Here is a 22486-nt window from a genome sequence, read left to right as displayed (position 1 = left end):
TAAATGTGTATTAAGCACCAAAAAAAGGGGGGTGGGGGGGAGAGGGAATAAGGAAAGCTCTTCTGCTCTTTATAGAATACTCTGAGCTAATAAACGTAGAAGGAATGATAGACTTCAGAAATCACCATTTTCTAACCCCTGATGTAATAATTAATTCAGACAAAGGTTATCAGTGGATGCTAAAACTATTGGGGTAAAAGTTGATAAAACATAGGATACTTATACATTCTAATTCAAATGGGAAGTGTACCTTTAGAGCAGAGATTTGATGATCATCACACTAACCCAGTGATCAAACTTAACATCACTGATGGCAGGGCAGCCTGACATTGTATTTCTCCTAATGTGATGCAATGAGAAATACACATCATCATCTATGAAGCATTCTTGCCAAAAATATTTTACCTGAATCTAATCGAGCCAAGACTTAATTTCTGGTTTATAGGAAAGAAAGGAAATCTGAAGACATGTTAAATGACACCATGAGGAAACTGAAACAAATCAAAAATAGAAGACATTTTACAAGATAACTGGCTAGGACTCTTCAGACAATGTCCTGGAAAACAAAAACAATGGGGGACTATTCTGGATTAAAAGAAACCTAACAATTAAATGCAAGGAATGAACCTTAATTGGATTTTGGATTAGGGTGGGGTGAACTATAAAGCTGTAAAAGTCATTTTGGGGACAACTGGGGAAGTTTGAGGATGATATTTTGGAATTATTGTTGTATCCTTAAGTATGATAGTGGTACTGTGGTTACATAGGAGATGCATGCTGAAGTGTTGATGATGTCTGCTATTTTCAAATGGCTCAGCAAAACAAAAAATTGTGTGTGTTTGTGCATGTCTGTGTGTGCATGTGTGTGTATGTGTATAGTGTGTGGCAAAGCAAACGTGGCCAAATGTTAACATTTGATGGGTGTAAGTGAAGAGCAGATGGATGTTTGTTATTCTTTCAACTTTTCTACAATGTTTGGAATTTTTCAAAAGAAAAGTTGGGGCAAAATTTTAAGCTGCCCAATAGTGCATTGATGGATGTAGAATAATGAGCAGGCTGTCTGTGGAGATATTCCAGCAGGTGTTGGATGGATTGGGTCCTTATGTAAAAGTGGCCATCAGTCATTCTGAGGAGAGTTTCTCAGCCTCAGCACTGTTGACATTTTAGATAATTCTTTGCTGTGGTGGGCTGTCTTGTACATTATAGGATGTTTAGCAGCATCTCTGGCCTCTACTGACTAGGTACCAATAGCACACTGCCCCAGTTATGGCAACCAAAAATGTTTCTAGACATTGCCAAATGCTCTGTGGGGGACAAAATGGCTCCCAGTTGCAAACCACTGTTCTTAGCAGGGGGATGGACTTATTCATTTGAAAATTCACTTTTATTTCAAATAGTTTATACTTTAGAGTCTCTAAGTTTTCCTCTTCAGTTAAAGTAGTCATAATTATTTCCTTTCAATTAATGAAGCTATTTGACAACCTAATGAGAGAATTCCTTGTGTTTTTCATCTTGAGAATCTTCCAAATCTGACTGATTCTCAGAACCGTCTGGGGTGCTGTTAAAGATTTAAATTTCCACCTCCCACCCCAGAAAGACTGATTCAAATATCTCTGAGAGATTCCCTTGGAATCTGCATTTTAAAAAGTTCCCCAGGGCTTCCCTGGTGGCGCAGTGGTTGAGAGTCCACCTGCTGTTGCAGGCAACATGGGTTCATGCCCCGGTCCAGGAAGATCCCACATGCCACGGAGCGGCCAGGCCCATGAGCCATGGCCGCTGAGCCTGCATGTCCGGAGCCTGTGCTCCGTAATGGGAGAGGCCACAACAGTGAGAGGCCCCATACCGCAAAAAAAAAAAAAAAAAAGAAGAAGTTCCCCAGATGGTTCTGATGATTAGTCAGATTTGGGTTCCTTTGTTTTAGAGGGTCATATTCATTTATTCTACAAACATAGATGAGATCTGAGAAGTAGTAAAGGAGGAATCATTATATAGGGCCTTGTAGGCCACTGTAGAGACTGTGGCTTCTAGTTTGAGTGAGATGAGAATCTACTAGACATTTTTGTTTTAAAATAAACTCTTTACATTGGAATAATTTTAGATTTTCAGAAAAATTGCAAAGGTAGTACAGAGAGTTTTGAAACTCACCTTCCACTTATGTTAACATAAGCATGATACATTTGTTGAAACTAAGAAATTTACATGGGTAAAATACTATTTACTCAAACTATAAACTCTCTTCAAATTTCACCAGGTATTTTTCACTTATGTCCTTTTTCTGTTCCAGAATTCAATCCACGATCCCACATTGCATTTAGTCATCATATCTCCTTAATCTCTTCTAATCTGTGACAGTTCCTTAGTCTTTCCTTGTTTTTCATAAGCTTGAAATATTCGAGCAGTATTGGTAAGTTATTTTGTAGAATGTCCCTCAGTTTGCGTTTGTCTGGTGTTTTCTCTGGTTAGACTGGGGTTATGGGTTTTGGAGAAGAGGTGAAGTGCCCTTCTCATCACGTCACATCACATAACATCATAGGGCACATGATAGCAACATGACTTAATGCTGGTGATGTTGACCTTAGTGACTTGGTTCAGGTGGTATCTGCCAGGTTTCTTGAACACTGTAAGTTTCCTTTTTTCCCCTTTCTATACTCTTTGGAAGTTCCTTCTATGATCTTTGGAAGTTGAGTCACTAAGACCAGTCTACACTCAAGGAGAGGGAATTAAGCTCCACCTCCTAGAGAGGGGAGTATCTACATACATTATTTGGAATTCTGTAGGAAAGATTTGTCCCTTCTCTCCCATTTATTTATTCAGTCATTTATGTCTATCAGTAGGGACTCATAGATATGTATTTTATTCTTTGGGTTATAGTCCAACACTATCAAATTGTTCCAGTTTAGCCTTTGGGAGCTCTTTTAGGTTAGTTCCTCTGTCTCTTTGACATGCCTTTTATTTCTTTTTCTTGCATTATTATGTTGGCTAGGACTTCCACTATTATGCTATGTAGAATAGTGAGAAGAGGACATCCTTGCCCTGTTTCTGACCTCAGAGTGAAAGTGTTCAGTCTCACCATTAAGAATGATGGTAGTTGTAAATTTTTCATACATACCTTTTATTAGACTAAGGGAGTTTCATTCTATTCATGGTTTGTTGAGGGGCTTTTTTGGTTTTTTGGGGTTTTTTGGCTGTGTCAGTTCTTAGTTGCAGCATGTGGGATCTTTTCGTTGCGGTGCACGGGCTCTTCATTGCAGCGCATGGGCTTCTCTCTAGTTGTGGCGTGTGGGCTCCAGAGCATGCAGGCTCAGTAGTTGTGGCATGCAGGCTCTCTAGTTGTGTCATGCAGGCTCAGTAGTTGTGGCGCTCAGGCTTAGTTGCCCCGCAGCATGTGGGATCTTAGTTCCCCGACCAGGGGTTGAACCCGCATCACTTTCACTGAAAGGTGGATTCTTAACTACTGGACCACCAGGGAAGTCCCTGTTGATTTTTTATCACACATGATGTTGAATTTTGTTGAATGCTTTTTCTGTATTTATTGAGATGGTCATTTTTTTTATTATTGAGTCATTTAATCTGGTGAGTGACTTTTGTTAATTTTGAATGTTGAACCAACCTTGTATTCCTGAGATACACCCCGTTGATCATGAAGTTTTATCCCTTTAATATATTGCTGGATTCAGTTTGCTAATATTTTATTGTAGATTTTTACATCTTTGTCCATGAAGTGTATTGGTTTGTGGTTTTCTTTTCTTGTAGTATCTTTCTCTTGCTTTGATATTAGTGTAATGCTGGCCTCATTTTATGAGTTGAGAAGTATCCTTCTTCTTCTGTGATCTTGGAGAGATTATAGAGAATTAGTATCATTTCTTCCTTAAATGTCTGGTAGAATTTGCCAGTGAAACCCATCTGGGCCTGAAGACTTGGGGGGAAGATTTTTAGACATACATTTTATTTATTTATTACATAGAGAGCTCTTCAAGATATATTTGTCTTCTTGGGTGAATTTTGACAGTTTTTGTCTTTTGGGGAATTGTTTCATTTCATCTGAGTTATCAAATTTATAGGTGTAGAGTTTATAGTATTTCCTTATTATTAATGTATGTAGGATCAGTAGTGATGTCCTTCTTATATTCCTGTTGGTGATTTGAGGCCTCTCCCTCTCCCATTAGCCTCGACAGAGGTTTATCACTTTATTGATAATTTCAAAGAAGCAGATTTTTGTTTTATTGATTTTCTCTATTGTTTTTCTCTTTTCAGTTTCATTGGTTTCTGCTCTAATATTTATTTCCTTCCTTTCATTTGCTTTGGGTTTAATTTGCTCTTCTTTCTCTAGTTTCTTAAGGTTTAAGTTTGAGTTACTGATTTCTTCTTTTCTAATAGAATGATTCTCATTATTCACAGTAGGTCTATTCTATAAAGTTGCTGTGAACACTGAATCAGTGAGTACTGAATTGCTACTCCTAGGAGAAATGCAGGGCTAGGTTCCTGCAAGTCTCTGGTCACAACATTTCTTTCAACCAATCAGTATAACCTTGTTGTATGTGTGCTTCTCTTTAAAGACACCTCATTTAGATATGTTTTTGATTCATTAACATTGAATGCACAGCCAGCAGCACTGTAACTTGTGCCTGAATGAAGCTTATCTAACAGACATTTTCTTTGTAAGGCACATCACAGGTTTCCTAAGCTTAGGAACATTAAGACTGTACTTGAGCACTACATTTGAAGGCCATTTTAAACACTGATATTACCAACAAAAAGTATAAAAATGTGGCACTAGATGGACTGTGAAAAGGCCACTTGTTTACAGAATGAATGCTGAAACAAGGAGGCAGAGCATCACTTTGTTCAAATTTACCTGGAAACATGCATGTCAGGCAGCTCATATTTTTTGCCACTTTGTGTGTGTCCATGAATGACCATGAAAAGACAAGTATTGATTTTGAGTAAAATATTTTACCTATTTGGTAAAATAAATTTTACCAAGTAAGCAATTAGCAAATAAGGAATCCACAAATAATGAGGATTGACTGTATATGTATTTTGTGTTAGAAATTTTCCTTTAAGTGCTGCTTTAGCTGCATTCTGCCAATTTTGATATGATGTATTTTCATTCAATTCAGGGTTTGGCAAAGTATGGCCTACTGTACGTTTTTTAAATGAAGTTTTATCGGAGCATAGCCACACTCATTCTTTTATTTATTATGTTTTGCTGCTATTGCACTGTAACAGCAGAGATGATTAGTTGTGACAGACATTGTATGGCTCACTAAGCCTAAAATCTTTCCCATCTGGCCCTTTACAGAAAAAGTGTGCTGACCCCTGATGTAGTAGTTTCCCCTGAGACTTTTCACTTGATCCATGGATAATTTAGAAGTATAATGTTTAATTTCCAAACATTTGGGAGATTGTCCAGATGTGTTTCTATTACTGATTTCTAGATTAATGCTGTTATGGTCTGAAAACACACATTGTATGATTTCTATTTTCTTTAATAAGTTAAGGCTTGTTTTCTGGAACAGAATATAGTCTATCTTGGTGAATAATCTATGTGCAGGTGAGAAGAATATATAATCTGCTTTTGTTTGCTGAATTGTTCTATAAATGTCCACTAGGTCGGTTTGGTTGATAGCGCTATTCAAGTCATCTATGTCCTTACTGATTTTCTGCCTACTTGCTCTATGAATTAAAGAGAGGAGTGTCAAAGTCTTCAACTGTAATTGTAGATTCGTCTATTTCTTTTCTCAGACTCTATCAGATTTTGCCTTGTGAATTTTGAAACTCTGTCGTTAGGTGCATACACATCTAGGATTATGTCTTCTTGAAGAATCCTTTATTATTATGTAATGTCCCTCTTTGTCTCTGATAATCTTCCTTGTTCTGAAATCTGCTTTGCCTGAAATACAGCTACTCCAGCTTTTGTTTGGTTGTTAGTGTTTCATCATAAAGCTTTATCCCTTTTCTTTTAACTTATCAAAGTCTGTGTATCTAAAGTGAATTTTTTGTAGACAGCATATAGTTGGTTCTTGCTTTTCAATCCAATTTGACAGTCTCTGTCTTTTTTTTTTTTTTTGGCTGCCTTGGGTCTTCGTTGCTGCCCCCGAGCTTGCTCTAGTTGCAGTGAGCAGGGGCTACTCTTTGTTGTGGTGCATGGGCTTCTCATTGCAGTGGCTTCTCTTGTTGCCGAGCAGGGCTCTAGGCACACGGGCTTCAGTAGTTGTGGCTCACAGGCTCAGTAGTTGTGGCTTGTGGGCTCTAGAGCGCAGGCTCAGTAGTTGTGGCACACGGGCTTAGTTGCTCCGCGGCATGTGGGATCTTCCCGGAGCAGGGCTCGAACCCGTACCCCCTGCATTGGTAGGCAGATTCTTAACCACTGCACCACCAGGGAAGTCTGTCTTTAACTGGTGTGTTTGCGCCATTCATATTGAAAGGGATTGATATCATTGGATCAATATCTACAATCTTGCTAGCTGCTTTCTGTTCCATTTGTTCTTTGTTTTTTGTTACCTCTTTTTCTGTTTAATTGGGTATTGTGTAATGATTCCATTTTACCTCCTGTAGTGACTTACTATTTATACCTCTTTTCCTAAATCTTATTTAATGGTCACCTTTGGTTTTACAGTATACATATGTAAATAATTTGAGTCCACCTTATAATAATATTATACACATCACCTGTAGTATATAAGGACCTAATAACATCATATTCTCAAATCTTCCTTCCCATCCTTGTGTCACTGTTATATATTTTACTATTACATATGCTATAAACACCTAATGCATTGTTCACATTATTACTTTAAACTGTCAGTTATTTTTAGAACAATTAAAAATAAGAAAAATACAGACATATTACTGGAGGTTTTAGAGCATATGAATGCCATGGTCCCTTTAAAACGTAGCTTTTATCATTCTGGTTACTCTAAGGGAGAAACAGAGACCAGCTGGGAGGCTGTTGCTGTAACCTAATTGAGACGTGACAGTGACTTGTTCCAAGGTCATGTTAAATAACACAGAAGAGTTCATTAGATAGGATATCCAGAAATCTTTTTTGTTTACTTCAAAGTCTCACAATTTTTTCATGACAGTTCAAATATTTAGATTTAAAGCTACTGCAAGCTATTTGATAAGACAATCACATTAAAACAGTAAAAACATGACCAGTGATCTTGTTGACCTCATAATTCAGTTTGAAATAGTCACTTGAAGTAAGCACTTTGAAGTAATTGTAGTCCTCATCATTAGATAGAGAGACAAATAGAACTGCTTAAAAAGCACATTGTTGGTGGTGTAGTTTATTTTTAATTTAGGGTCCACACATGTTAATCAAAACTGATGCACTTGTCCACCTTTTTTGTTGATGTTTCTTTTTTTTTTTTTTTTTTTTTTTGCGGCACGTGGAACTCTCACTGTTGTGGCCTCTCCCATTGCAGAGCACAGGCTCCGGACGCGCAGGCTCAACAGCCATGGCTCACGGGCCCAGCCGCTCCGTGGCACGTGGGATCTTCCCAGACTGGGGCACAAACCCACGTCCCCTGCATTGGCAGGCGGACTCTCAACCACTGCACCACCAGGGAAGCCCTGTTGATGTTTCTTTGTTGGCAAATTAAGTCACTTATTGGAAGTTCTTCATATCCTATTCAAAGGATAGCAACCAAGTTACATACTTGGGTAATTCTACCAAAATTGTATTTCTGAATTCTAGATTATATTGTCTTTGTAGAATACAGGAACTTTCAGTAATAAATGTCTGACTTTAAAAGATATATCTACTGTATTTCTTTTAGTGATCCTGAATAAAAGCATATTCCATTCTACCTTAATTCAAACTTTCTACTCTCTGCAAAACTGGAAACCCTACATTATCAAATTTTTCTTTTTAGTTCAATATTTATTCGGTTTGAAATGCTTTTTAAACTCTTTTTTGCAAATTTCCAAATGTACTGTTTCTACTCAGAAGTAGCTTCCAGTGACCCCATGTGTACCCATCCCCCAGTTTTATCAACCTTTTGCCATACTTTAAAAAATAATCTATATATTCTCCTTTTTGCTAAAATATTTTAATCAAATTTTGACATGTCTTGTCATTTCATCCCTAAATATTTCAGTATGTGTCTTAAACAAAGTGAAGTTAAAAATTAATGCTTTCTAATAACAGTTTTATTCAGATATATTTTATATACCATAAGATTTATACCATTAACAATTTGACAGCTACACAAATGTTTTCTTAAGTGGGGTGTATTATCACATCTAACATGGTTAACAGTGTCTTAATATCATCAACTAACTAGTCCATGTTCAAATTTCCCTAATTGTCTAAAACATTCTTTATGTATTTTTACAGTTAATTTGATCCAGATCTAAAACTGGCACACTCACTCACTGTATGTGGTTATTTTGTATCTTATATCGCTCTTAACCAGAAACAGGTGTTCTCCCTCCTGTTTGTTTCGTGCCTTCCTCTTGTAAAAGAAATGTGGTCAGTTGTCCTGTAGTATGCATGGGTTTGTTTAATTTGTTCCTCTATAGTTCTTGTAGATTAGAAGTTAAATCAAAGCCTTGTTTACACTCAGGTTTAGTTTTTTGGGGGGAATATTTCACAGGTGGTACTATTTCCTATAATGAGATGGCACATAATATTTGATTGCTGTACTTCTAGTGATGCCAATATTGTTAGGCTCAGGTGGTGACAGTGTTTTTATTGTAGAGTTTCCTGTCAGTCTTCCCTATGGGATGCTAAAGCCATTGATGATTGTTGCCTGATCCAGTTATTTTATTAGGAGTTTCAAAATGATCATTTTCTAATTGTGTCATTACCTCTACATTTATTAATGGATGTTAACAGAATTTCTTGTACACTGAGCTGTTTGGCTAACTTGAAATATGCTTCATATCAGAAAAGCAGAGTAAATAAAGGAGAAATAATTAAGCATCAATTTTCAGAGTAAAAAGTCAGTGCCCTAGCAACCTATAGTGGTGTTCAGTGAATTTTGTTTGTGTCTCTTCTGAATATCATTATGAGCTCATGACTTTATATATTCAGTATGTTTCAATAAATTGCAGGCATTATTCCTTCTGATCTCACCATGTCTCATCTTTGGTCATTAGGAGCCTCTTCAAGCTGGCTCCTGTATCCTTTTGATAAAACCCTATTGGCCTTTGATAGCCTCATTGCTTTTTGGCTCAACATGATATTTGAGGTTGATCTTATGCATTTCTTGCCCCAGACATAGAATCATCCATTTTTCTGAGAAAATATTCCCCAGTTACCTTCTTTTCTTTACTCAGTACCCATCTTGATCTATATACTGTGATACTGCAAAACTCATACCTTAACTCGTTCTCTGTATCTAATTGTACAGTCGACTGTGATATATCCTGCCTTTTCTATATTTGTTGTCTGTATTAAATCACAAGCCTTTTCTCTCCTTCTTGTGCCTTGTTCTGTGGCACATGACTACATTCACCTTAGTATTTCATTCCTTAATACTTCATTTTTCTCACTTGTTCCATATTGTTCAATAGATTTATGTCTTTTTCTTGAATTTTTAAATTTTATTTTATTTATTTTTTTATACAGCAGGTTCTTATTAATCATCAATTTTATGACGGTGTATACATGTCAATCCCAATCGCCCAATTCATCACACCACCACCACCACCACCACCACCCCACCGCTTTCCCTCCTTGGTGTCCATACGTTTCTTCTCCACATCTGTGTCTCAATTTCTGCCCTGCAAACTGGTTCATCTGTACCATTTTTCTAGGTTCCACATATATGTGTTAATATACGATATTTGTTTTTCTCTTTCTGACTTACTTCACTTTGTATGACAGTCTCTAGATCCATCCACGTCTCAACAAATGACTCAATTTTGTTCCTTTTTATGGCTGAGTAATATTCCATTGTATATATGTACCACATCTTTTTCTTTTTTGGACCACATCTTCTTTATCCATTCGTTGCTCGATGGGCATTTAGGTTGCTTCCATGACCTGGCTATTGTAAATAGTGCTGCAGTGAACATTGGGGTGCATGTGTCTTTTTGAATTATGGTTTTCTCTGGGTATATGACCAGTAGTGGGATTGCTGGATCATATGGTAATTCTATTTTTAGTTTTTTAAGGAACCTCCATACTGTTCTCCATAGTGGCTGTATCAACTTACATTCCCACCAACAGTGCAAGAGGGTTCCCTTTTCTCCACACCCTCTCCAGCATTTGTTGTTTGTAGATTTTCTGATAATGCCCATTCTACCTGGTGTGCGGTGATACCTCATTGTAGTTTTGATTTGCATTTCTCTAATAATTAGGGATGTTGAGCAGCTTTTCATGTGCTTCTCGGCCATCTGTATGTCTTCTTTGGAGGAATGTCTATACAGGTCTTCTGCTCATTTTTGGATTGGGTTGTTTGTTTTTTTGATATTGAGCTGCATGAGCTGTTTATATGTTTTGGAGATTAATCCTTTGTCCATTGATTCGTTTGCAAATATTTTCTCCCATTCTGAGGGTTGTCTTTTGGTCTTGTTTATGGTTTCCTTTGCTGTGCAAAAGCTTTGAAGTTTTGTTAGGTCCCATTTGTTTATTTTTGTTTTTATTTCCATTACTCTAGGAGGTGGATCAAAAAAGATCTTGCTGTGATTTATGTCAAAGAGTGTTCTTCCTATGTTTTCCTCTAAGAGTTTTATAGTGTCCAGTCTTACATTTAGGTCTCTAATCCATTTTGATTTTACTTTTGTGTATGGTGTTAGGGAGTGTTCTAATTTCATTCTTTTACATGTAGCTGTCCAGTTTTCCCAGCACCACTTACTGAAGAGACTGTCTTTTCTCCATTGTATTTCCTTGCTTCCTTTGTCGTAGATTAGTTGACCATAGGTGCGTGGGTTTATCTCTGGGCTTTCTATCTTGTTCCATTGATCTATGTTTCTGTTTTTGTGCCAGTACCATATTGTCTTGATTACGGTAGCTTTGTAGTATAGTCTGAAGTCAGGGAGTCTGCTTCCTCCAGCTCCGTTTTTTTCCCTCAAGAGTGCTTTGGCTATTCGGGGTCTCTTGTGTCTCCATACAGATTTTTAGATTTTTTGTTCTAGTTCCAAAAAAAAATGCCATTGGTAATTTGATAGGGATTGCATTGAATCTGTAGATTGCTTTGGGTAGTAGAGTCATTTTCACAATATGGACTCTTCCAATCCAGGAACATGGTATATCTCTCCATCTGTTGGTATCATCTTTAATTTCTTTCATCACTGTCTTACAGTTTTCTGCATACAGGTCTTTTGTCTCCCTAGGTAGGTTTATTCCTAGGTATTTTATTCTTTTTGTTGCAATGGTAAATGGGAGTGTTTTCTTGATTTCACTTTTAGATTTTTCATCATTAGTGTATAGGAATGCCAGAGATTTCTGTGCATTAATTTTGTATCCTGCTACTTTACCAAATTCATTGATTAGCTCTAGTAGTTTTCTGGTGGCATCTTTAGGATTCTCTATGTATAGTATCATGTCATCTGCAAACAGTGACAGTTTTACTTCTTCTTTTCCAATTTGTAGTCCTTTTATTTCTTTTTCTTCTCTGATTACTGTGGCTAGGACTTCCAAAACTATGTTGAATAATAGTGGCGAGAGTGGACATCCTCGTCTTCTTCCTGATGTTAGAGGAAATGTGTCAGTTTTTCACCATTGAGAATGATGTTTGCTGTGGGTTTGTTGTGTATGGCCTTTATTATGTTGAGGTAGGTTCCCTCTACGCCCACTTTCTGGAGAGTTTTTATCATAAATGGGTGTTGAATTTTGTCATAAGCTTTTTCTGCATCTATTGAGATGATCATGTGGTTTTTATTCTTCAGTTTGTTAATATGGTGTATCACATTGATTGATTTGCGTATATTGAAGAATCCTTGCATCCCTTGGGTAAATCCCACTTGATCATGGTGTGTGATCCTTTTAATGTGTTGTTGGATTCTGATTGCTAGTATTTTGTTGAGGCTTTTTGCATCTATATTCATCAGTGATATTGGTCTGTAATTTTCTTCTTTTGTAGTATCTTTGTCTGGTTTTGGTATCAGGGTGATGGTGGCCTCGTAGAATGAGTTTGGGAGTGTTCCTTCCTCCTCAGTTTTTTGGAAGAGTTTGAAGGATGGTTGTTAGCTCTTCTCTAAATGTTTGATAGAATTCACCTGTGAAGCCGTCTGGTCCTGGACTTTTGTTTGTTGGAAGATTTTTAATCACAGTTTCGATTTCAGTGCTTGTGATTGGTCTGTTCATATTTTCTATTTCTTCTGGTTCAGTCTTGGAAGGTTATTCCTTTCTAAGAATGTGTCCATTTCTTCCAGCTTCTCCATTTTATTGGCATAGAGTTGCTTGTAGTAGTCTCTTAGGATGCTTTGTATTTCTGTGGTGTCTGTTGTAACTTCCCATTTTTCATTTGTAATTTTATTGATTTGAGTCCTCTCCCTCTTTTTCTTCATGAGTCTGGCCAATGGTTTATCAGTTTTGTTTATCTTCTCAAAGAACCAGCTTTTAGGTTTATTGATCTTTGCTATTATTTTCTTTGTTTCTATTTCATTTATTTCTGCTCTGATCTTTATTATTTCTTTCCTTCTACTAACTTTGGGTTTTGTTTGTTCTTCTTTCTCTAGTTCCTTTAGGTGTAAGGTTATATTGTTTATTTGAGATTTTTCTTGTTTCTTTAGGTAGGCTTGTATTGCTATAAACTTCCCTGTTAGAACTGCTTTTGCTGCATCCCATAGGTTTTGTATCATCGTGTTTTTGTTGTCATTTGTCTCTAGGTATTTTTTGATTTCCTCTTTTATTTCTTCAGTGATCTCTTGGTTATTTAGTAACGTATTGTTTAGCCTCCATGTGTTTGTGTTTTTTACTTTTTTTCCCTGTAATTGATTTCTAATCTCATAGTGTTGTGGTCAGAAAAGATGCTTGATATGATTTCAATTTTCTTAAATTTTCTGAGTCTTGATTTGTGACACAAGATGTGTTCTATCCTGGAGAATGTTCCGTGTGCATCTGAGAAGAAAGTGTAATCTGCTGTTTTTGGATGGAATGTCCTATAAATAGCAATTAAATCTATGTGGTCTATTGTGTCATTTAAAGCTTGTGTTTCCTTATTTGTTTTCATTTTGGATGATCTGTCCATTCGTGTAAGTGAGGTGTTAGAGTCCCCCACTATTATTGTGTTCCTGTTGATTTCCTCTTTTACAGCTGTTAGCAGTTGCCTTAGGTATTGAGGTTCCCCCATGTTGGGTGCATATATATTTATAATTGTTATATCTTCTTCTTGGATTAATCCCTTGATCATTATGTAGTGTCCTTCCTTGTCTCTTGTAACATTCTTTGTTTTAAAGTCTATTTTATCTGTTATGAGTATTGCTACTCCAGCTTTCTTTTGATTTCCATTTGCATGGAATATCTTTTTCCATCCCCTTACTTTCAGTCTGTATGTGTCTCTAGGTCTGAAGTGGGTCTCTTGTAGACAGCATATATAGGGGTCTTGTTTTTGTATCCATTCAACAAGCCTGTGTCTTTTGGTTGGAGCATTTAATCCATTCATGCTTAAGGTAATTATCAATGTGTATATTCCTATTACCATTTTCTTAATTGTTTTGGGTTTGTTTTTTTTTTTTTTTTTTTTTTTTTTTTTTTTTTTTTTTTTTTTCTTTTTGCGGTATGCGGGCCTCTCACTGTTGTGGCCTCTCCCGTTGCGGAGCACAGGCTCCGGACGCGCAGGCCCAGAGGCCATGGCTCACGGGCCCAGCCGCTCCGCGGCATATGGGATCCTCCCAGACCGGGGCACGAACCCGTATCCCCTGCATCGGCAGGCGGACTCTCAACCACTGCGCCACCAGGGAGGCCCTTGGGTTTGTTTTTGTAGGTCCTTTTCTTCTCTTGTGTTTCCCACTTAGAGAAGTTCCTTTAGCATTTGTTGTAGAGCTGGTTTGGTGGTGCTGAATTCTCTTAGCTTTTGCCTGTTTGTAAAGCTTTTGATTTCTCCATCGAATCTGAATGAGATCCTTGCTGGGTAGAGTAATCTTGGTTTTAGGTTCTTCCCTTTCATCACTTTAAGTATATCCTGCCACTCCCTTCTGGCTTGTAGAGTTTTTGCTGAGAAATCAGCTGTTAACCTTATGGGAGTTCCCTTATATGTTATTTGTCATTTTTCCCTTGCTGCTTTCAATAGTTTTTCTTTTTCTTTAATTTTTGCCAATTTGATTACTGTGTGTCTCGGCGTGTTTCCCCTTGGGTTTATCCTGCCTGGGACTCTCTGCGCTTCCTGGACTTGGGTGGCTTTTTCCTTTCCCATGTTAGGGAAGTTTTCGACTATAATCTCTTCAAAGATTTTCTCAGGTCCTTTCTCTCTCTCTTCTCCTTCTGGGACCCCATATAATGTGAATGTTGTTGCTTTTAATGTTGTCCCAGAGGTCTCTTAGGCTGTCTTCATTTCTTTTCATTCTTTTTTCTTTATTCTGTTCTGCAGCAGTGAATTCCACCATTCTGTCTTCCGGGTCACCTATCTGTTCTTCTGCCTCAGTTATTCTGCTATTGATTCCTTCTAGTGTAGTTTTCTTTTCAGTTATTGTATTGTTCATCTCTGTTTGTTTGTTCTTTAATTCTTCTAGGTCTTTGTTAAACATTTCTTTCATCTTCTCAGTCTTTGCCTCCATTCTTTTTCCGAGGTCCTGGATCATCTTCACTATCATTATTCTGAATTTTTTTTCTCGAAGGTTGCCTATCTCCACTTCATTTAGTTGTTTTTCTGGGGTTTTATCTTGTTCCTTCATCTGGTACATAGCCCTCTGCCTTTTCATCTTGTCTGTCTTTCTGTGAATGTGGTTTTTGTTCCAGAGGCTGCAGGATTGTAGATTTATGTCTTTTTAAAGAAATTTGTAATTTCCTGGAGGTCAGGACTTCTCCATTACTGAAGGAGATAAAAAGCAAATCTATTAGGAATATAGTGATAGTGGAAAAAAATTTAATTGAATTGAAAGGCTTGTTTTGTTTGGCTCACTTACAGCCATGTTTGCCAACAGTTTGACACCAGTAGTTCCAATGCTACATTTAAATCCAAGCCAAACTGAATCACGAATCTTTGTATCAGAATTTAAAGTACAGGTGGTTTATAAGTAATCAAATAAATATGAGAAAGGAGGCACAAATATCCTATTTGGAGAATTAAAAAATAAAAACTTGGTCGTTGATTCTAGAATATAGTATTATGGCACATTCAAGAAAAATACTTTCAGATGGTCATTACTTTTGGTGCCTGGCCTCAATTCCTACTTGGCTTAGCTTCATTATTCATGGCCCAGAACTTGGCTGGTAAGTAGGAGAGTTGGAAGCAAGACTGGCTGCCTAGCAAAATGATTTGAATAGCTTCTGATCTTATTTGTTATTTTATCAACTATTTTTTTGTACTTTTTATGGTTTTCGTAGAAGTATGAATACCAGAAAAGCCAGACTATTTACAACACTTAAAAGTGTGACACTAGTCCTATAATGGCACTGAAGCTACTTGTTATGTGATGAGACTCTATGTTAATTCGTTTTATGATTAGAGTAGGAAGTAGCTGAAGTGACGTGTCCCATCTGTCTATTCCCTTCTTTCTTTTCTCTTACCCCCAAAGAAGATGCTGAAGATTCTTCAGGGAAGAATAAAAAGATTAATTTGAGAATAGATTTATATTCATGTTAAGACAACACTTCTTGGGTTTGCTTATAGGTCCTGTTATTGCCTTGGAGTTCAATGGAGATGGTGCTGTAGAAGGATGTCAACTTATTGTCAACGAGATATTCAGTGGGACCAAGGTACAAGATTTTATTGACTATATTTCATTCAAACCTTTCCTTTCCTTTCCTTTTCCTTACAATTAAATAGTATTTTCAGCACATCATGATTTTTAGAATTTATGGTAAATAATTGGGAGCTAAGCTTTGGTTTTTCCTTGCCAAACTAAAATTTTAATAGGTTAAAAATTTACAAAGTATCTGCTTATTAAAAACCTTCAATAATACATGTTTCTAAAGTAAAATGTCTCACCAAATGTCTCTTCAAGTTCTTCCTTTTTTAAAAGTAGTGATATGTTGAAAATGTTATATCTCTAAGACTGTATACTTTAGATGGATAATCCTATTGCCCGGTGTTCATTTTCATTTGCTTCAGTAATACTTGATCAAAACTTGAAGTTGAGCTATATCTAGAAATCACTACATGTAGGTATTTTCTAGATATGGTTGATGAGGTTGCTGTATCTGAAAATTTCAAACTTAAACAACTTAATATAGCTTAAAAAACAAACATTATAAGAGGACTACATGAGTATATATAACTGGGGTTTTTTGATAACTATCTGAGAGGAAATTTTTGATTTTGTAGTCTGATTTGGCTTATGGTCCCTTGAATTTGCATAATTTAAAGTACTTTGTCTTTCGTCTCATTTTATCATCTCAACAGTACTAAGGGAGAAGGCAAATCAGATTGAATAGAAAAGGAAACAGAGAGAAAATGATTATATGATTTGGAGTTTTTAGATCTGAATGAGTTAAAGATTATCTAATCCAACTTTCTGATTTTACATATGTGGAAACTGAGCCCAGAGAGGTTTATTAAATTGTCAGCCTCATACAGCTAGTTTATTATAAAGCTAAATAGAATCCAGGTCTCCTCTAATTTCTGGCTGCCATTTATAAAAGCTGTTTTTGAAGGGTTCTATTGAGTACTGCTTTGTTGATGTTTGGAAAATAGTTAATTTAAAATTAGTAATATATCTTTAGCAGCTTTGAAAAAGATAATCTCAAGTTTTCCTTCTCAGCCTATTGAGATTCTTATTGAGAAAATAGAAGAAATTAAGAGTTCTTTAAATAAACCTCTTTATTCGTAGCTTTCATAATATTGACTGTTACATATTTTAAAAACTGAAATTCCAAGTGTAATAAAATACAACTTAAGTATTATGAAAGCAAAGATCTTAATTATATCTTAAGTGCTTTTAAAAGAGCTCAATTACATCATAGCTTTTGAAACTATATTGCATGAATTCTACAGAAAATCCACAAATATTATAAATGATGTACTTGAATTTCTTTTAAATAGCAAGCCTGTGACTGTTCTGTGAAGAATGTGGGCTTTGGAATTTGGGGATTACTAGCATGTATTTTTTGTCTCTTTTATGTTTAACATAGATGTTTGTGTCAGAAAGCAAGGATGCGGCATCTGGAGATATAGACAGCTTCTACAACTTTGCTGATATACAAATGGGAATATGAAATGCAATGTGGAACCAAGGACTTGATTTTAAGCCCTTTTCAATTTGTGTATTAGCAATGTTTTTTTTTTACTGATGCTAAAGTTGTTAAAGTCATTTTTAAAATAATTTGTTGAATACTGCATCATTTACTTGAGGTTCAAAAAGAGTTCATTTTAAATTAAGTAGTTTTAATCAGCTTAAAAACCATTTAACCCAGTTCAGTGAGCTTGTAGGTTTTGTTTCTCTGCATATGATACTGTTATTAGAAAATAGAAGTGGCTAACAGTTCATGATTTTAGTCCTAATTAAACGTTCTTTCAAATCTCTAATTTACACTTTCCTCAGTACTCCATGATATTTGAGAATATATTCCATTGCTTATTTTCTTTTTTAATTTAGAAGGATTCGTTACTAGCAGATCAGTTAGAATGAACCTATGTGCATTTTTTTCATGTATATACATCCAGTTAAATATTTGTTTCCTAGTTGCATAATATGGCAAATGAAATTTTGTATACAGAGTTGACATAATACTTCGTAAATTAAGATTTTTAAATTAATAGATATTTGATAACCAGTTTTGCAAGTAACTCTACTAACTGATGTTGGTATAACTGTTTAAAGACTACTTTGTGAGTAGTATGATTATTTGAATAAATTCCACATTGTTTAGTTTTTGAATACAACTGTTAGATGACTCTTCTGCTTCCTGGTAAGAAAAGGTATATGCAACACTGAAACTATAGAAGCCCAATCACCAGCAGTTCAAAAAAGTGATCATTGTTTTATCAGCTCTTATGAGCTATTAGAATTAAAACAAAGCCTTGCAACATTTAGGTAAGAAATACTTAAGCATAGTGATAAGCTATGCAGATTACTAACAAGCTAGATAAACTTGATTTTCATTAGATATGCCACTTCTATCCATCAATGTTCAAGTATGATAAAATTATTTTGGTTGCTTTAAAACATTGTTTTCCAGATCAACCTGACCGTAATAATTTACCAGGGACCAGGGGAGAGCTACTTGTTTAAAAATCCACATTCTTGGACCAGTCCTTAGGCAAATCGATTCAGTGCCCAGGGGAAACTCTGTTTTAAGGGGTTTGTTGTAACGTAAGGTAATCAGAAGATCTTGATAGGCTGATCTTGTGAGAATGGACTGAACCTGCCATCTACACCACACAGAGCAGCTAATAAGAAGTTAGCTTTCATAGGTCTATTTTTAAAAGGAACCTTAAATTTAACTATGTTTTGATAAAACTAAGGCTGAAAATAATCACTTGTAAAAATTCCTCTTATGATTGTTACTAATAATGTATTTTTGTGTTTAAACTGAAAATATTTTTGTGGATATTTTCAGATTCATTTACAACTATTGCATTGAATTGTGTGTCGATGTTCAGAAATAATACATTAAAAGACTTCACTTTAAATTAGTAAGTAATATTGACCACCTACCCTGTGCCTCACCTTGTATTAGCATTGTATCATTTCAGTCTTTCTACAAGAGCATTCTATTCTACATAACCTATCCTTTAAATCAAAATGAATTCATAAGATACAAACAAAAATCAGTGATGGGTTTGATATAATTTTTATCGTAATTTACAAATGAGCTTTGCCAAGTAGTAGTCAGAGGACATTAATTTTTCTCATAGGTAAGCTAAATTAAACATATTCTTTCTGATCATAATTACTTTTTTTTTTTTTTTTTTTTTTTTTTTGCGGTACATGGGCCTCTCACTGTTGTGGCCTCTCCCGTTGCGGAGCACAGGCTCCGGACGCGCAGGCTCAGCGGCCATGGCTCACAGGCCCAGCCGCTCCGTGGCATGTGGGATCTTCCCGGACCAGGGCATGAACCTGTGTGCCCTGCATCAGCAGGTGGACTCTCAACCACTGCGCTACCAGGGAAGCCCCCATAATTACATTATTAAATCCCATTATTCACAGTTTAAAAAATCACAATACTTTGTTTTTCAGAAATTTAATACAATGTTATACAACGCTGTAAATTGAGTTCTTTATTTTACCTATGGTATTTTAGCAAAAACTCAGGAATATTACATATACGGGAAATGTTAATTTAAAAATTTCCACTAAATTTAGTATCTATTAACCAAAGCCTAAAATTTTATACTCTTCAGTTAGATAAGAGCTTTTATCCAAGTTTAATTTGTCTTTCAGGACAGTTCTTTGCTTCTGAATGTTTGAAAAGATTTTTAAAAAATAAGTAGTGCTACGGTTGTTGTTTCTATCATTCTAAACCTTGATTGTAATTAGAGTATTCTACATTTCATTTCTGAATAGATTTTTAATTCATGAAAAAGTATTAGCAATGAAAACTTAGTAATTTTATTAAGATATACATGTTTAGACATTATATTAGCTTATTTCTCTTGTGTTAATAGTACTGCTGTTTTTGCTTCTGTATATTTATATCTAGCTTTTGTATGTAATTTATCTAGTGTTTATAAAATGTGATTTGTAATAAATATTGTTAAAATGAAAATGAATTAACACTAATTTTTGAAGAGCACTTCTATAACATATATTTATTCATACGTGTACCAAAATATGATCATGACACAAATTTTTTAATGATAAAAGTAAAATACAATGGTCTAATCTGTCTTATGTTAATGAGAAATGAACCGTATGCCATGTTGTGTGTACAAAGCACTCTGGAGAAATGCAAAGGAAGTAGAAAACCTGTTTTAATCTAAGGAATTTCCAATATCATGCTCCCTTTGTTAAAAGATACATTTTGTTATGATTGAATACTTACTAAGATTAGGCATCTTTTTCTTCCATATTTAAGAAAATAGTGAATTGTTTGTGATATACTTTCAGGTTTATACAAATGGACCTTATTTTTGAATTGCTACCAAATCTATCAGCCTTTGTACCCAATTTCTCCCTCTCCCAGCCCACATATCAGAGAAACTGCAGATAGGTTAGTTTTAAAAATAACATTTATTATCATTATTTCTACGTATAAAGCTTCTACATGTATATTTAGAGCATTTGGGGGAAAAAAACAGAACTGTGCAAGATAGTAGCAAAAATTACTTCCTACTTATTGGATAATTCTTGCTGTGCTGAGTTTAAATTTTTTTCTCAGTTTTTTTTTCATTTTATATTTGTGTGAGTTATGATTTTATCTTTTTTTTAAACATCTTTATTGGAGTGTAATTGCTTTACAATGGTTTGTTAGTTTCTGCTGTATAACAAAGTGAATCAGCTATACATATACATCTATCCCCATATCTCCTCCCTCTTGTGTCTCCCTCCCACCCTCCCTATCCCACCCCTCTAGGTGGTCACAAAGCACTGTGTTTTTCTCATTTAAAAGGGACATATTTAGGGACTTCCCTGGTGATCCAGTGGTTAAGAGTCCGTGCTCCCAATGCAGGGGCCACGGGTTGGATCCCTGGTCAGGGAAGTAAGATCCTGCATGCCGCATGGTGCGGCCAAAAAATAAAATAAAATAAATAAATAATAAAAGGGTCATATTTAACTCTGTTTTACATAGGACAAGAAGATACTGTAATTAAGGTATGATTACTCCTTCAAAATCCATTCTAGAAAATATCCTTTAAAAGTGTAACACTAAAAAAAGCCACATTTCATTCGAATTTTAGTAATGAAAACTTTTTTTGTGAAAACGGAGTCATTCACCGTTGACTTGGTTTCCTTTTTTGGTCGAGTGTTTGAAGACGGTGGCAATCGGTCCTACTCAGGTGGTGAGGCAGTAAACCTTTATACTACTTCATCTCTTTCCTTTGACATTTGTGACATTTTTGGCTTTTAGTGGCCAACTCCAGCAAGATGTTCAGAAGCAGTGTTGTTTTTTTTTTTTCCTTTTCTAGTGTTTTGGTGCTTTCCTGGTCAGGGCGGGTTCTTACCTATAAGTAGATGTTGCAGGAGCAGGCGCACAGGTAGCAGGGAGTCCCCAGCATCCTTCTCTCGGCTCTGATCCTCCCTCTGGGGTCTGTCTTCCCCATTTCAGTTTAATCTGTCCACTAGAAATTGGACTAATGAAAAGTAACTTGCAAGTGGTGTGACAAGTAATTAACTGATGTTTGTAAAGTGCCTTGAAATGGTGCTTTATGGATGTTAAGTATTACTGTGCTGAGCAAAGTAGTATGGTAATCTTTTAAAGTAGTTCAGTTGTGAAGCCATACACCTACCTACAAATAGGCAACTGAATAAGAGAAAACACATATAAGAGGCTGTTAAGACTTAAGTGCTGTTCTCTTATTGATTGATGTACTTTCATTTGTCAATTATAGGTCAGTTTGTTAGGCTCATTAATAAAACCTTTTATACTATTTCACCCTAACTTCTAAACTGAGCATATATTAAGTGATTTTAAAATTTATCCCAGGACTTCCCTGGTGGTCCAGTGGTTAAGACTTCCGTGCTTCCACTGCAGGGGGCACGGGTTTGATCCCTGGTCGAGGAACTAAGGTCCTGCATGCCGTGTGGTGTGGCCAAAAAAAAAAAATTATCTCATTAGAGTCACCTAGTTTTAGGACTGTGAAGCATATGGACATTTTCAATCCCTCATTTTACAGATGATAAATTTGAGGGTCAGAAAATTTAGATGGCCTGTCCAACTCAAACCATAATCACTGAACTACAGTGTAGACCTCTTGACTTTTTCCCTGCAATCACCCAGAGAACAAGGCTCAGCTCATCAGGCTCCTTCTTTACGAAGCCTTTTCTAACTCTCACAAAGGCGCAGCCCCTCTTTGGTGCTTACACAGTCCTCTGTATAGATTTCCTGTAACACTTTATTCTATTTCTTTAGCCATTCCTCCCTTGCTACTCAAAGTGTGGCCTGTAGACCATCAGCATCAGCATCACCTAGAGTTTATTAGAATATCAGGCCCCATTCCAGATCTGTTGAATAAGCCTGTCAACTGAAGAACAATGTACAGCCTAAAAGTTGCAAGTCATATTTTATTCAGACTCTAATCCAAAAAGATGTGTGCACCCCTATGTTCATAGCAGCACTGTTTGCAATAGCCAAGACATGGAAACAACCTAAATGTCCATTGACAGATGGATAAAGAAAATGTGGTAGATATATACAATGGAATACTACTCAGCTATAAAAAAGAATGAAATAATGCCAATTACAGCAACATGGTGGACCTGGAGGGCATTATGCAAAGTGAAATAAGTCAGACAGAGAAAGACAAATACCACATGATATCACTTATGT

At 36.0% G+C, this 22486-nt stretch overlaps 1 protein-coding gene across 1 annotated transcript in view; it reads left to right on the top strand.

The window, feature by feature from the left end:
• The window catches only part of RP2 (RP2 activator of ARL3 GTPase), a 35988-nt gene extending 18274 nt beyond the window's left edge, over positions 1-17714 (top strand). Inside the window, exons 4-5 of the mRNA XM_081222001.1 lie at positions 15729-15814; positions 17189-17714. Coding sequence (XP_081078127.1) covers positions 15729-15814; positions 17189-17272 — 170 coding nt within the window. The 3' untranslated portion in view covers positions 17273-17714. The remainder of the gene's footprint in view (positions 1-15728; positions 15815-17188) is intronic.
• The last annotated feature ends 4772 nt before the right edge of the window (positions 17715-22486 follow it).

Source organism: Mesoplodon bidens (assembly GCF_964165515.1).
Source record: "Mesoplodon bidens genome assembly, chromosome: X".
NCBI classification, from domain to species: Eukaryota; Metazoa; Chordata; class Mammalia; order Artiodactyla; family Ziphiidae; genus Mesoplodon; species Mesoplodon bidens.
The sequence above is the reverse complement of the archived record's forward strand: the minus strand, read 5'-3'. Positions and strand labels throughout refer to the sequence as shown.